A 15,000-nucleotide genomic window follows, 5' to 3' on the forward strand; every position below is an offset into this window, starting at 1 on the left:
GGGTGTGGTCCTCAGGGGAGGGGTGTGGTCCTCAGGGGATGGGTGTGGTCCTCAGGGGATGGGTGTGGTCCTCAGGGGAGGGGTGTGGTCCTCAGGGGAGGGGTGTGGTCCTCAGAGGATGGGTGTGGTCCTCAGGGGAGGGGTGTGGTCCGAGGAGGGAACTGCGTGTGTCCTTCAACACGCAGGCGTTCCCCACCGTCTCTCTCACTCAGAACGTCTTCACCTTGTCAGAAGGGCGTTGGCACTTTCATGTTCCATGAGTGCGCACGACACTGATGTGGAGGCTTGGGAGCAGTTTGGTTTGCTGTCTTTCCCAGAATGCACCTTGGCATGGGCCATCTCTCCCTCAGGCCTGCTGATAGCTGTTAGTGTCAGCCCCCCGAGGCCTGGAGGGTAGGGGAGAAGTGACAGCCCTGTCCTCAAACACACAAACAGCCATCAAGATCTCTCGGCTAATGGCCAAACTAGCTTTTTAGCTTTTGTGTGTGTGTGTGTGTGTGTGTGTGTGTGTGTGTGTGTGTGTGTGTGTGTGTGTGTGTGTGTGTGTGTGTGTGTGTGTGAGTGTTCAATGTATTCATTTATTCATAGCTCTTTCTCTCTTCTGCTCTTCCCATCCTCCCCTTCACCCATCCTTGACTTTTTGTCCTCTCTCTTATTCCCTCTCTCTCATTCCCTCTTTCCCTCTCTCTCTCCCTCTCTCTCTCTCTCTCTCCCTCTCTCTCTCCCTCTCTCTCTCCCTCTCTCTCTCGGAGTAGCAGTTGTATGCAGCACAGTTGGCAGCCATGCAGGTGTCTCCGGGCTCCAAGCACAGCGTGGTGTCCCAGTCCACACACTCCCCCGCCAGCAGCCAGAGTGAGAAGAGCAGGACCAGCCCTCCGCCCAAGCCCAAGGTAGGCCCGCCTCCCGCCACGCCCTCTGGCCCGCCCCCATGCTGCGTGTGACCGCCGCGAGCTGCGCCTGTGTCCTGCTGGAGTGCACGCCATCTCCATCTCTTGGCTTGCATTGTGAGCGGTGATGCTATCTGTGATCTTAATGGCTACCCTGCCATGTTTGCCCCATGCAACGTGTGGTTGTGAGTGTATCTGCTGCTCTGCTGTCTGCTGAGTAACCCCCACCCGCTCCACCACAACCCCACCTGTGCACGTGGGCAGTCTGGGCCCTTTGCTGGGTGTCTCATAGTGGTGTCTGTCCCTGAGTTTGGGCATCTCAGGGACCCTCAAGGTTAACCCTAACACCCTAACCCTAATCTTAACCCTGACACCAACACCCTAACCCTCACCCTAATCCTAACACCCTAACTATAACCCTAATCCTAACACCCACCCTGACCCCATAACCGTAATCCCTAACCCTCACCCTAACACCTTCACCCTAACTCTAATCCTAACCCTCACCCTAACACCAACAACTTCACCCTAACATCCTAACCCTAATCTTAACCCTAACACCCTAACCCTCACCCTAACACCCTAATCCTAACCCTAACACCCTAATCCTAACACCCTCTCCCTAACCCTAATCCTTCCTCCGGCCCGGGGCACAGCCGCCAGGATGCTGCTGCTTGAGAAACACTGTCAGCCATTCACTCAGCGCCAAGGTCACTCACACACACACACACACACGCGTGCGCGCACACACACACACACACACGCACACACACACACACACAAAAGATCACTCACACACACTATATCCTTTGTTTTCTATCTCTTTCTCTCTCTCTTTTCTTTTCTATCTCTTTCTCTCTTTTTTCTCTCTCTCTCTCCTTGATGAGTTATGGATACTATCTGGACATCATACCTCTCAGTGTCTGAGAGGGCCGCCTGGCTCCTGAACTGAGATGATGGCTATCACCCCACTAGCCCCGACCTGCACCCACAATCCCAGTGGTTCGGCGAGGGGCTGTTGGGTAATGAACGCAGCTGCTCTGTACACACATGGGCCTGCTCCTGCTACATTAGCATTTATATGGAATGATGATGATGATGACGATGATGATGACAGCAGTGAAGAATGTGAAGGTGGTTAGTGCGTGTATTCTTCCACAGGCCACTAAGTACCGGAAATCCAGATAGCGACAACCTTCATTTAGAATCGCTCTTTCATTTTCACTTTCGCTACATCAGCTGTCTTCTGTTCTCTCTCCCTCCATCTCTCTCTCTCTGTCCTTCCATCTCTCTCTCTCTCTCTCTCTCTCTCTCTCTCTCTCTCTCTCTCTCTCTCTCTCTCTCTCTCTCTCTCTCTCTCTCTCTCTCATTGTGAATGGAATGTAGCCCAGGGGTTGCCCTCAGGAAAGAGAAGGGGAACATGCATATTTCACGCCTGCTGTGTCCCAGGGACGCTCTTCTCTCTCTCTCTTTCTCTCTCTTTATCTCTCAGTCTCTCTCTCTCTCTCTCTCTCTCTCTCTCTCTCTCTCTCTCTCTCTCTCTCTCTCTCTCTCCTTCTCCCCCATGCTCTTTCTCCTGCTCGTCTTATTCTGAGCAGTCTGCACTGTGTCACACAGCTGTTTGGACTGGGGCAAACAGCTTAAGTGCTTCTTTACCCAGGGGTGAGTGAGGGAGTGAGTTGCCCTCAGCTCAGGTACCCCCCCCCCCCCCCCCCCCACATCACACACACACACACACACACACACACTTATCTCTACTTCAGTTTGACCTGTTTACACTTTCACATAATGCTTATGCACAGATACACATGTGCATATATACACATCTGCTTCAGCTTTTGCATCACTTGCTGTTCAGTAGCACTTCCCAACGTCGCATCACTTCCTGTTCAGTAGCACTTCCCAATGTCGCATCACTTCCTGTTCAGTAGCAGTTCCCAACGTCTCATCACTTCCTGTTCAGTAGCAGTTCCCAACGTCGCATCACTTCCTGTTCAGTAGCAGTTCCCAACGTCGCATCACTTCCTGTTCAGTAGCACTTCCCAACGTCGCATCCCTTCCTGTTCAGTAGCACTTCCCAACGTCGCATCACTTCCTGTTCAGTAGCACTTCCCAACGTCCCAACGCGTCTCTTCCACCGACCTCTTCCACATCGTAATTCATTGTCATTGTAGCCAAGATACACTGCTCCTTCAATACAAACCTGCCTTTGCTAAGCCCTCCTGACCAGTGACGTGCGCCTGCTCGACGTGGCCAGGGCCACGTGCACCTGCTGGGCGTGGCCAGGGCCCAGGGCTGCTACTGGTGTGGCCCGCGTCCCCCATGGACGGCATGGTTCTACGTGCTGTCTCTGAACTCAGCCCCAGCCGTGCGTGGGCGTATGGTCCATAGGGTGTCTATGTACATGAGTCTGTGGGTGTAAATCTGTTCTGTTAAGACTGCAAGCTGACCACAGAACTATTTGGCAGAGAAGGAGAGGAACCAGATGAGGGTGTGGGGGAGTGTGTGTGTTAATGTGTGTGTGTGTGTGTGTGTGTGTGCACTTGTATGTATGTGTGTACGTGTGTGTGCGTCTGTGTCTACGTGTGTGCGTATTTGTCCTTGTGTGCGTATATATTTTTGCATGAGTGTATGTGTGACTTTGTGTGTGTGTGTGTATGTGTTTGTGTGTGTGTGTGTATGTGTGTGTGTGTCAGACTAGTCCTATAGACAGGCACGATTAGGACAAATGGCCAGGCGCAAACACTTGTCTCAGTAATTGAAACGTCAGGCCGGGTGATAAGAACCAGGGCAAATGATGTCACTTACCCCATCACATCTCCAGCAGAGGGAAATACGACATCTACTTGCTACATATCATTGCCTTACCAACCCTCTGCTATATATCATGGCCTAACAGGCCCTTTGCTACATGTTATTGCCTATCTGGCACCCAGCTGCATACTTATTGCCTAACGGGCACTCTGCTACATATCATTGCCTAACTTGCCCTCTGCTACATATCAATGTCTTACCAACCCTCTGCTATATATCATAGCCTAACGGTCACTCTGCTACATATCAATGTCTTACCAACCCTCTGCTATATATCATAGCCTAACAGGCACTCTTCTACATATCATTGCCTAACTGGCCCTCTGCTACATAAATTTTATTTTAGCTTTACTTTCTGACCCAAACCTAGTAGTTAATGATTTTTAGTGTTAATAATTTAGTCTTAATTATTAATTATTATTACTTAAATATTAAGTTATTTGTGGCTTTTAGGCATTTTAAATGATGCCTAACACACTTTTGGATCTGTATTCTTAGCCACTCTAACCACTCTACAGCATAGCTGTAGTAAGGATTGTGGGGAGGACCGTGTGTGGACTGTGTGTGGACTCTGTGTGGACTCTGTGTGGTGTGTCCAAAGGCTGATACTCCCTAGCACCCTCTGCAGTTTATTCACACTGGTGGACTTCCCACTTGAGGATGGGCCTTGCCAAAGAGACACTTCAATAACAACATAGTAGGGTGGGTGAGGTGAGGAAGTTAGGGAATGAGTAAGCAAGGGTACAAGAGAATGAGTAAGCAAGGGTACAAGAGAATGAGTAAGCAAGGGTACAAGAGAATGAGTAAGCAAGGGTACAAGAGAATGAGGAAGCAAGGGTACAAGAGAATGAGTAAGCAAGGAGTGGGATAGCTAGGCAATGAGAGGACGAGAGAAAGAAGCATCTTTAATATCCATCCAAGTTCTGCTGCACTGGTTGGGTCAGGATGAGGGTCAATGATGGTCAGGAGTGTTCGTCATTCAGGAAGGGTGTTTGTTTTAGTGTTCATCATTCAGGAAGGGTGTTTGATTTAGTATTGATCATTCAGGAAGGGTGTTTGTTTTAGTGTTCGTCATTCAGGAAGGGTGTTTGTTTTAGTGTTCATCATTCAGGAAGGTTGTTTGATTTAGTATTGATCATTCAGGAAGGGTGTTTGTTTTTAGTGTTCATCATTCAGGAAGGGTGTTTGATTTAGTATTGATCATTCAGGAAGGGTGTTTGTTTTAGTGTTCATCATTCAGGAAGGGTGTTTGATTTAGTATTGATCATTCAGGAAGGGTGTTTGTTTTAGTGTTCATCATTCAGGAAGGGTGTTTGTTTTAGTGTTCATCATTCAGGAAGGGTGTTTGTTTTAGTGTTCATCATTCAGGAAGGGTGTTTGGTTTAGTATTGATCATTCAGGAAGGGTGTTTGATTTAGTATTGATCATTCAGGAAGGGTGTTTTATTTAGTATTGATAATTCAGGAAGGGTGTTTGATTTAGTATTGATCGTTCAGGAAGGGTGTTTGTTTTAGTGTTGATCATTCAGGATGGGTGTTTGTTTTAGTATTGATCATTCAGGAAGGGTGTTTGATTTAGTATTGATCATTCAGGAAGGTTGTTTGATTTAGTATTGATCATTCAGGAAGGGTGTTTGTTTTAGTGTTCATCATTCAGGAAGGGTGTTTGTTTTAGTATTGATCATTCAGGAAGGTTGTTTGATTTAGTATTGATCATCCAGGAAGGTTGTTTGATTTAGTATTGATCATTCAGGAAGGTTGTTTGATTTAGTATTGATCATCCAGGAAGGTTGTTTGATTTAGTATTGATCATTCAGGAAGGTTGTTTGATTTAGTATTGATCATTCAGGAAGGTTGTTTGATTTAGTATTGATCATCCAGGTAGGGTGTTTGTTCTTCTACAGCAGTAGAAGCCGACTGGTTTTGCTTCATTTGCCTCATTTCGCCCAGCGCGGTACGATTGAGAGCGGCCCAGTAATGTACCTGCACAGTGTGCGAGGAGAAGAGGAAGGTCTTAATGGAGCTGAAGCTGGATAGGTGGTGCTGATATGGGTGGTGCTGGTATGGGCGGTGGTTGTATGGATGGTGGTAGATCTTTGGAACTCGAGCACTGCGTGTGATTGGCTACACTGAGGACAGATGGCATCACCATGACGCCCAACCCAGGTGTGAAAGCAGATGATTTCCACTGCCGGCTAACAGGAGTGATATTAATCTGCACTCTCTTGACCAGAGCACTCTCCTGACCAGAGCACTCTTCTAACCAGAGCACTCTCCAACAGTCCTTGCACTTTCCCTGGTACACGCTGACCTCCTTCTGACCAGCCACCCCGGGGAGGTGATCATTATCCATACCATATTTTCAGAGGGTCAGTCAGAGCCAAAGATTATACACGCCATTAGGCATTTAAATACAGTGGTATTAAATACAAGATTAAGAAGGCTCAGTTCACGGCAGACTACACCCCCCAGCCCCACCCCCAGCCCCAGCAAGCAGGCCCAACCTCCACCCTAATCACGGTGTCCCGACCAGGAGGAGGCGGAGACACATCTGCCACTCTGCGATCTAATTGGCCCTGCCCATCAGCTGGGCACCAACTCTGATGTGATTATGGACGCAGCAGGGACGGTGATTGATGTGATCCCACGACCCCCTGGTGGATTCCCACATGGCAGTGCTGCTCGGTGCCCCGCCCCACGGGTACTGTGAACCGGACCAGATCGCTAGTCAGCACCTGGAGTCCAAACAGCATAGTCCAGAACCCACTCTCCAGAACCATGATCTCCAGAACCTGCTCTAAACAAACTTAAAACTTCATATTTTTTTGGTGATTTATTGTGTTGGAGGATTTTTAATTCAAAGTGAATTCACAGATGGTGCTTGAGTTTCCTCTTAAGAGGCACAGTGGAGGTGGTGGTGGGGTGTGTGTGTGTGTGTGTGTGTGTGTGTGTGTGTGTGTGTGTGTGTGTGTGTGTGTGTGCGTGTGTGCGTGTGCGTGTGTGTGTGCACGTGTGTGCGCGCGTGTGTGTGTGTGTGTGTGTGTGTGTGTGAGTGTGTTAAGCATGTGTGCATGTCCCAGTTTTTCTGAAAGTCATTAAAAGAGCATGAACTCTGCATGACTGCTTTATCAGTGTACGGTTAAAATCCAACAATGGGCTGTGGTTGCCCCGCCCCCTGCCACGCCCCTTACCTGTCTGCACTAAGCTTTCCCTGTACTGTTGCTGCATGTGATGAACGTGTCCTGTCTCGTTTCCCTTCGGCCCGTGGTTGGTTGGTTTGACTCCAGCTGGGCGTCGTGATTGGCTCCCGTCAGGCCAAACATGTTGCTGTTTTGCCTTTGCAGGAGGAGGGCGCACAGCCCCTGAACCTCTCATCCAAGCCTAAGACACCCGAGAGCAAGTCACCCACATCCCCCGCTTCCCCACAGGTCCCCACCATGAAGCTGGGCTCCGGCTCCCTGAAGCACAGCGCCCCCTCCAGCATGGGAGGACCCCCGCCACGCATCAGCTCCTTAGGTACCTGCACCTTCACATTGTTACAGCTTGATGTAGCAGTTAATCGTACATGCCTGTTATGAAGCCTTTCCTACAGTCGCACATCCTTTTCAGCAGCAACCATTCGAGTTATCTGAGAACGTTGCCGCCGGCATTTGTCAGACTCAGTAATTGATGGTACATTTTTAGGTCTGTGGGGTTTAATTTTGCCAGAAGGGCAAATTGTCAAGTATTTATTAGAGTATAAATGTGAGCAAAGGGGGAACACTGACTGAGAGCTCTGTGGAGCAGAGAGAGAGACAGAGAGAGAGACAGAGAGGGAGACAGGGGGGTTAAGCATTTCTTCTGTTGTATTTTGAGAACTGAACAGAGATACACAAGGCGCTTTCATGTCAGGCATCTTGTCGAGGCGATGAGATTAGACAAGCCTCTTATACAACTCAGTTACCACGCACAGCACAAACAACCTGCATTAATGCCACAATAACACCCTCTCCCCCTCCCCCGCTCCAGACCTCGTCCCCTATAATCACCATGTTTTCAACAAATCCCAGGATTTAATAGCAGATTAGTGGATTTGTGGCCCAGATGTTTTTTGTTCTGAAAAATGGATTAGAAGGTAAAGTTTTGTGTGTTTGTATTGTTGTTGTTGCTGTTGTCACACATGGAGGCAGCTGCTTCGCTGAGCTGTGTGCGGTGTGCGGGATGTTCTGCTGTCTGTCGCGTGACTTTGGTAGACGGCTCCGTGCCGTCCTCCACCCACTCCGGGAGTCCTGCTACTCCCCGTGTTACCAGACGCTTGTGCCTGTGGTGGTCTCGCCACTGCCGGGGGGGTGATCGGCGTGTCTGCCTGCGCCCCACCCCTGCCACCTCCGTCAGGTGCGGAGACGGCAGTGCGGAGCGGGCGGTGGTCTGGTGGAGGGATGCGGGGGTGACCTACATAGACTTTGGGGCGACGTGATGACGCCCACTCAGGGCAACAGGGAGGCAGGGGAGTATGAATACGCCTCAGGGTGCTGAGCTGATTCATATCTACTAGATATGTGGGTCAGGTTTGGGCCCTCACTCACAAGTTTTGTCTCTCTTTCTCTTGCACTCTATGTCTGTCTCTCTTTGTCTCTCTCTCTCTCTTTGTCTCTCTGTCTCACACTCTCTCTGTCTCTGTTTATTTCTACATTGGTCTCTCTGACTTCAGGTTTCAGATGCACCAGTCACTTTGCAGCTGATCTCATGGTCAGTTAGTTAAACAGTTAGTCTGCTTCTAATCTCCTTCAGCGGCTGTCCAGAGAACTTCGCTTTTCCAAAGACCTCTCTCCTCTGTCATTTGAAATGAGGACATTTAATCCAGTCAGAAATGCATTAGAGGGGGGATTAATCCCGATAAAGAGCAGTAATCTAGCACAGGGCTTTGTTAGGTCAGCCCAAGCTAGATGGAAAGTCAAGTGGTTCCCACCCTTGGGCGGACGCAGATGCGCCGAGACTGCTAAGCCGAAAATAATATAAATAATAACTGTGAAAAGGCTGTGAGAAGCATGTCTGAAATGCACTGGGACAGATGTTCCACGATGGGCAAATTAGCTATCTCTCCTGCTTAATAAGGACTAATCTGTTGTTAGTATCTCCCCTCCAGCTCCCCTACTCATATGGGGGCTGAACGTGTGTCTTTCTGCCCGTTAAGACCTTTTGAATCCTTTTTCCTTGAGGAGTAACAAAGCGAGTGGGGGGCACTGTTAATGGACTCAGAGCATGAGGGGGCAGATTTGTGAGTTAGTGGCGGAGTGATACGCCTGTTCAAGCGCTTCGTCCCCGGTCCCTGCGTGATGCGTTTACAGCTGTAAACGAGCTGGTTGCCCTCGCACTGTGACCACACGCTGGAGCGCTGAGCCACTTCTCCTGTGTGCTGTATTTGGGTTATCTGAACACACCCTGCATTGGGTGCTGGATCGCTGGAGAAGTGTGCAGTTGCTCCTGGAGACCCCCGTTGTCCTGGTGATGCTGGACTGGATCGTTAATTTACTTCTTTTTTCTATTTTCTTTTACTTTATTTCTTTCAGCTTCTTTCTTGTTGTTGTTTTCTTTTTCTTTCCTACTTAAATGTTTTGTTCTCTCTCTCTCTCCGTCCCCTCTCTCCATCACCCTCTTGTTTTTGCTTGTTTGGCTGCGTTTGACTCAGTGAGCAGACAGTGGAGTGGTCAGTATGTGTTTCTCCCTGCAGCACACAGTATGCTAATGTCTCCAACCCAGGGGCTCGGCAATGCATTAATGCTGCCTGACCTCACCTGGTGGCACTCAATTAAGTTTAAAAAACCCTCTACACAGGCACATGTGTACACACACACACACACACACACACACACACACACACACACACACACACACACACACACACACACACTGGGCATATTTAATGAAACGTAAGCCCAGTTTGTCTGGGCATCGTTTGGACTGATGGTGCTGCTCATTTCCACATGCATCTGTTTGTTTCTGCCATCAGACTGCGGCTGCAAACTCAAATGACATTAAACACCTGCGTGTGGAGAAATCAAACCGATAACTCTCATCATTATTACTTAAGTGCTTTTTCAGAAGAACGAGCCACACACTTTAAATGCTGCCGGGGAAACACACACTGCTACTTTGCATGTGACACTGTGAATTTATGTAGCTTAAGAACCAAAAACTAAAAAGGAAGGTAAATGAGTTCATGCAGGCTGAAGGATCTCTGATTGTGCGTGATCAGTAGTTTACAACACACACACACAGCTGTGCATGCACGTGTCACCATTTCTCTCTTTGTCCTCTTGCTCTGCCCCAGACCTGCTGTCCTCCATCACGTCGGGAGGCTACCTGACTGACCACGACTCCGTCAGCAAGGCCTACCAGGAGGCACGGCAGATCAAAGAGCAGTTGAAACGGGAGCAGCAGGCTCTGGACGCCAAGGTGGCAGCAGCCACCAGTCTGGCCCTCAACAACGGCCGCGCTGAGAAGGTACGACGCCCCTTCACACACCCCCTCACACACTTACAACCTGCCACACTGTCATCTCAAGAAAAGTACCAAAATGTCCAAAAAGTCCTTTCAGTGAAAGGCCCAGAGCTGCTGTGTACAGCAGAGCGTCCTGCCACCGCCAGGCTGTACGATGCCCAGAGGCCCAGACCTCACACACACAGCAGGCAGACGAGCCGCTCTCCGCAAATGCGCAAAAACAAAGCAAAAATAAAACCAAATACAACATGGCAAGAGGAGGACTTTTCCTATATTGATTAGTTCTGCCTGCTAGTGTATCTAGGCAAGGCAAGGCAAGGCAAGTTTATTTATATAGCACCTTTCATACACAATGGTCATTCAAAGTGCTTTACAAATGAAAAGAAAACACAGAAAATGTAACACAATAGATTTAAGAAATTAATCACATATATAAAGAAAAATATATAATAAAATAACATAGAATGTAAAAAGTACAGTAAATAAAATAATAAAAAGTAAATAAGATCTAAAGGGGGGGAGCAAAGATAAGAACAGTAAAAATAAAATGTTAGACTTAAACATAAAAAAAAAAAAAAAAAAAAACAATAAAATCTAAAATAGGAAGCATGATTAAAACAGTAGATTTAAAGGAAGTTAAATTAATGAAGATAAAAGTGCTGTTACAGAGTAAAGGTAATTAAACTGAGCTGAAGGCCTGCTCAAACATGAAGGTTTTCAGTCTGGATTTAAAGGTATCTAGTGTTGGGGCTCTTCTAATGCTCTCTGACAACCGGTTCCATTTCTGAGCGGCGTAGTAGCTAAACGCCGCCTCTCCATGTTTAGTTTTTACCTTAGGCTGCACTAACTGACCAGTTCCTAATGATCTGAGAGTTCTGCTCGGCTCATATTGTTGGAGCACATCCAATAAATATACTGGTCCTACACCATTAAGACATTTATAGACCAGATTTATAGATCTAGTGTGACGCGAGACCCGCGGCGAAGGATGAGACACGGGATCCTTGCTTTGCGTAACAGACGTCACTTTATTTAACAGATATTGCGCAATAGCGCACGGAGAACAGAAACACTCACACAGCAACGTGTAGACTGTAGACAACGACGAGCACAAGACACTGCGCGAACGCACATTAAATAGACAGACCACATCAACCCCACGTGATGACGAGACGAGCCACAGGTGAGACGGATAATGACAAGACGCACCCGCACCCACGGAGCTACACTGACGCAGACGAGTGGACACAGACAACGTTAACACACGCCCCAAAAGGAAGGGTTCGGGGACCGTAGCGTGACAGACGCCCCCACCAAGGGCACTACCCGTCCCGGGGTGCCAACAGGACCGAGTGCCCCGAACCCACGTCGATGGGCGGATCCGAAGCGCCCAGTCCTGCGTCTGGGAGATGACCGCCCTCGGTGGAGAATCCGCCACGAACAGCCTAGAACACCCTCCCTGGGAAGACCGGGGAAAACACGTTAGACACATTTAACGGGACATTTACAAACACACAAACAGGAACATTAACACACAGAGGCACGAAAGGGAAAAGGAGATTAGGCAGACATACGGGAATACATACGAAAACAGGAACGGACACACATGACAGTGGCGCCAGGCTGCGCGCCAGGAGGAGAGCGATCAGGGGAGAGAGACCGGGAGCTGCTGGGGCTGCAGGCGCTGCGGTGGGCGGTCCTCCTCCTGCCCTCGCTGCAAACCCTCCACCGGGCGCAGCGCGGCTGGTGGACGCGCCAGGTGCAGCGCGGTTGGCCGACGCGCCAGGTGCAGCGCGACTGGTCTCTCCCCTCGGTGGACCGTAGGGCATTCCTCCTTCTCCTCTCGACCGCCCCTTGGAGCCGGCAGTGGGGTCTTCTCCCTCTGTCTCCATCGCCTCACTGCCCCGGCTCCAGCTCATGGGCTGCTCCGGGCTGCCACCCCGCGAGTAGTCCATCTCTTCTCCCTCGGAGCGATCGGAGGATGGGCCCGCCTCCGGAGTCCACCTCCCCTTTACCGTCCCGGCAGACAGCTCCGAGGGGGGAGGGCTCTCCTCCTCGTCCTCAGTGTAGGACCCCTCGTCATTTTCCTCCTCTCCGCCGTAGTCAGCGGAGAGTGCGGAGCACACCGACGGAGGGTACTCCTCTTCATCCTCCTCTCTCCCACCGTAATCTATGGTGGGCACGGAGCACACCGACGGAGGGTAGTCCTCTACATCCTCTTCTCCCCCACCATAGTCTATGGTGGAGGCGGAGCATACGGATGGAGGGTAGGCATCTTCTCCCTCACCGTAGTATATGGTGGGGGCAGAACAAACTGAGGGAGCCTGGACTTCCTCTTCGCCTTCCTCCTCCTCCTCCGAGCCCTCATCGGCGAACTCGCCCTCTGGGGTCTTCTCGGTGGTGTAGAGCTCCACTGAGCCCACCCGTATCGGCGAGAGTTCCCTGGTGGGAGGGAGGTGTCGCTCCCTCCACATCCGCACCGCAGACTGGCGGAACATCTCTGCCCTTTCGGGATCCACGGTCTCCCGTGCCGCACACAGCATGTACGCGCACACTGGGTCTGACTTCAACTGCTCGGGAGTCGGCGTGGTGGTGTTGCGCGGGTCGGAAGAAGAGGCATGGCGTCGCTTGCTAGGGCGCTGGCCCCTCTTTGGCCGGGTGGCGTAGCCTGGCATGCTTGGGGTGTCTCTTGTCGGCTCGTCGTTCTGTGACGCGAGACCCGCGGCGAAGGATGAGACACGGGATCCTTGCTTTGCGTAACAGACGTCACTTTATTTAACAGATATTGCGCAATAGCGCACGGAGAACAGAAACACTCACACAGCAACGTGTAGACTGTAGACAACGACGAGCACAAGACACTGCGCGAACGCACATTAAATAGACAGACCACATCAACCCCACGTGATGACGAGACGAGCCACAGGTGAGACGGATAATGACAAGACGCACCCGCACCCACGGAGCTACACTGACGCAGACGAGTGGACACAGACAACGTTAACACACGCCCCAAAAGGAAGGGTTCGGGGACCGTAGCGTGACATCTAGAGCCTGCTGGACTGAAAAGTAGCAGCAGCAGAAGAAAGCAGGTAAACAAGAGAGTGGGAAAGGAGGCGGAGTCAGTGACAGGAAGAGAATCCGAGCTGAACACGCTGCTTTGGTCTGAATCTGAGCTGAACACGCTGCTTTGGTCTGAATCTGAGCTGAACACGCTGCTTTGGTCTGAATCTGAGCTGAATACGCAGCTTTGGTATGAATCTGAGCTGAATACGCTGCTTTGGTCTAAATCTGAGCTGAATACGCTGCTTTGGTCTGAATCCGAGCTGAACACACTGCTTTGGTCTGAATCTGAGCTGAACACGCTGCTTTGGTCTGAATCTGAGCTGAATACGCAGCTTTGGTATGAATCTGAGCTGAATACGCTGCTTTGGTCTGAATCTGAGCTGAATACGCTGCTTTGGTCTGCTTGTTTTGTCCCAAAGCACTAAACTAAAAGTGAGCAGTCCAGGCGCTTGGCAGTGGAAACGGCGGCTCTGTCTGTGAGGCGAGCTGCTAGCGTGCTAAGATCACTGAGCGCTGAGCTAATGCTAACGCTAAGTGACTGTGTGGCATCTACACACCTCCCCACCCCTCACCACCACCACCACCACCACCACCCCTCACCCCCCACCCCTCACCATCACCCCCCACCCCTCACCATCACCACCCCTCACCATCACCACCACCACCACCCCTCAACCCCCACCCCTCACCATCACCCCCCACCCCTCACCACGACCACCCCTCACCACCACCACCACCACCCCTCACCCCCCACCCCTCACCATCACCACCACCACCACCCCTCACCCCCCACCCCTCACCATCACCACCACCACCACCACCCATCACCACCACCCCTCACCCCCCACCACCACCACCCCTCACCATCACCACCACCACCACCACCCCTCACCCCCCACCCCTCACCATCACCACCACCACCACCACCCCTCACCCCTCACCACCCCTCACCCCCCACCCCTCACCATCACCACCATCACCACCACCACCCCTCACCATCACCATCACCACCACCCCTCACCATCATCACCACCCCTCACCCCCCACCCCTCACCCCCTCACCCCTCACCATCACCACCACCACCACCACCCCTCACCCCCTCACCATCACCACCACCACCACCACCACCACCACCATCCCTCACCATCATCACCACCCCTCACCCCCCACCCCTCACCCCCTCACCCCTCACCATCACCACCACCACCACCATCACCACCACCACCACCACCATCATCACCACCACCCCTCACCACCATCATCACCACCACCACCCCTCACCATCACCATCACCACCACCACCACCCCTCACCACCACCACCATCACCACCACCACCATCACCACCACCACCCCTCACCACCACCATCACCACCACCACCCCTCACCATCACCACCATCACCACCACCACCCCTCACCACCACCATCACCACCACCCCTCACCCCCCACCCCTCACCCTCACCACCACCATCACCCCTCACCACCCCTCACCCCCCCACCCCTCACCCTCACCACCACCATCACCACCACCACCACCACCACCATCACCATCACCCCTCACCACCACCACCACCACCACCACCCAGGGCCGGTGCCAGAACATATACAGTGAGGGGGCGTCAGAAAATTTCGGGGGTGCGAACGTAAGTTGTTGGGTGGGGGGGGTGGCGAACGTAAGTTCTTGATCGGTTGTTATAAAATAAATGGGTCTTATTTTTTACATTGAGGGGGCGGGACACCTCGCCTGAGGGGG

At 51.2% G+C, this 15,000-nt stretch overlaps 1 protein-coding gene across 10 annotated transcripts in view; it reads left to right on the forward strand.

The window, feature by feature from the left end:
- Window positions 1-15,000, forward strand: part of sox5 (SRY-box transcription factor 5) — a 185,657-nt gene that overhangs the window by 163,364 nt on the left and 7,293 nt on the right. For 9 of the 10 annotated variants that reach the window (XM_077005412.1, XM_077005404.1, XM_077005405.1 and 6 more), the window contains 3 exons: window positions 756-890; window positions 7,045-7,216; window positions 10,011-10,183. In XM_077005412.1, coding sequence (XP_076861527.1) covers window positions 756-890; window positions 7,045-7,216; window positions 10,011-10,183 — 480 coding nt within the window. The remainder of the gene's footprint in view (window positions 1-755; window positions 891-7,044; window positions 7,217-10,010; window positions 10,184-15,000) is intronic. The other variant, XM_077005410.1, reaches the window with a different exon arrangement.

Source organism: Brachyhypopomus gauderio, chromosome 5, assembly GCF_052324685.1.
Source record: "Brachyhypopomus gauderio isolate BG-103 chromosome 5, BGAUD_0.2, whole genome shotgun sequence".
NCBI lineage: Eukaryota > Metazoa > Chordata > Actinopteri > Gymnotiformes > Hypopomidae > Brachyhypopomus > Brachyhypopomus gauderio.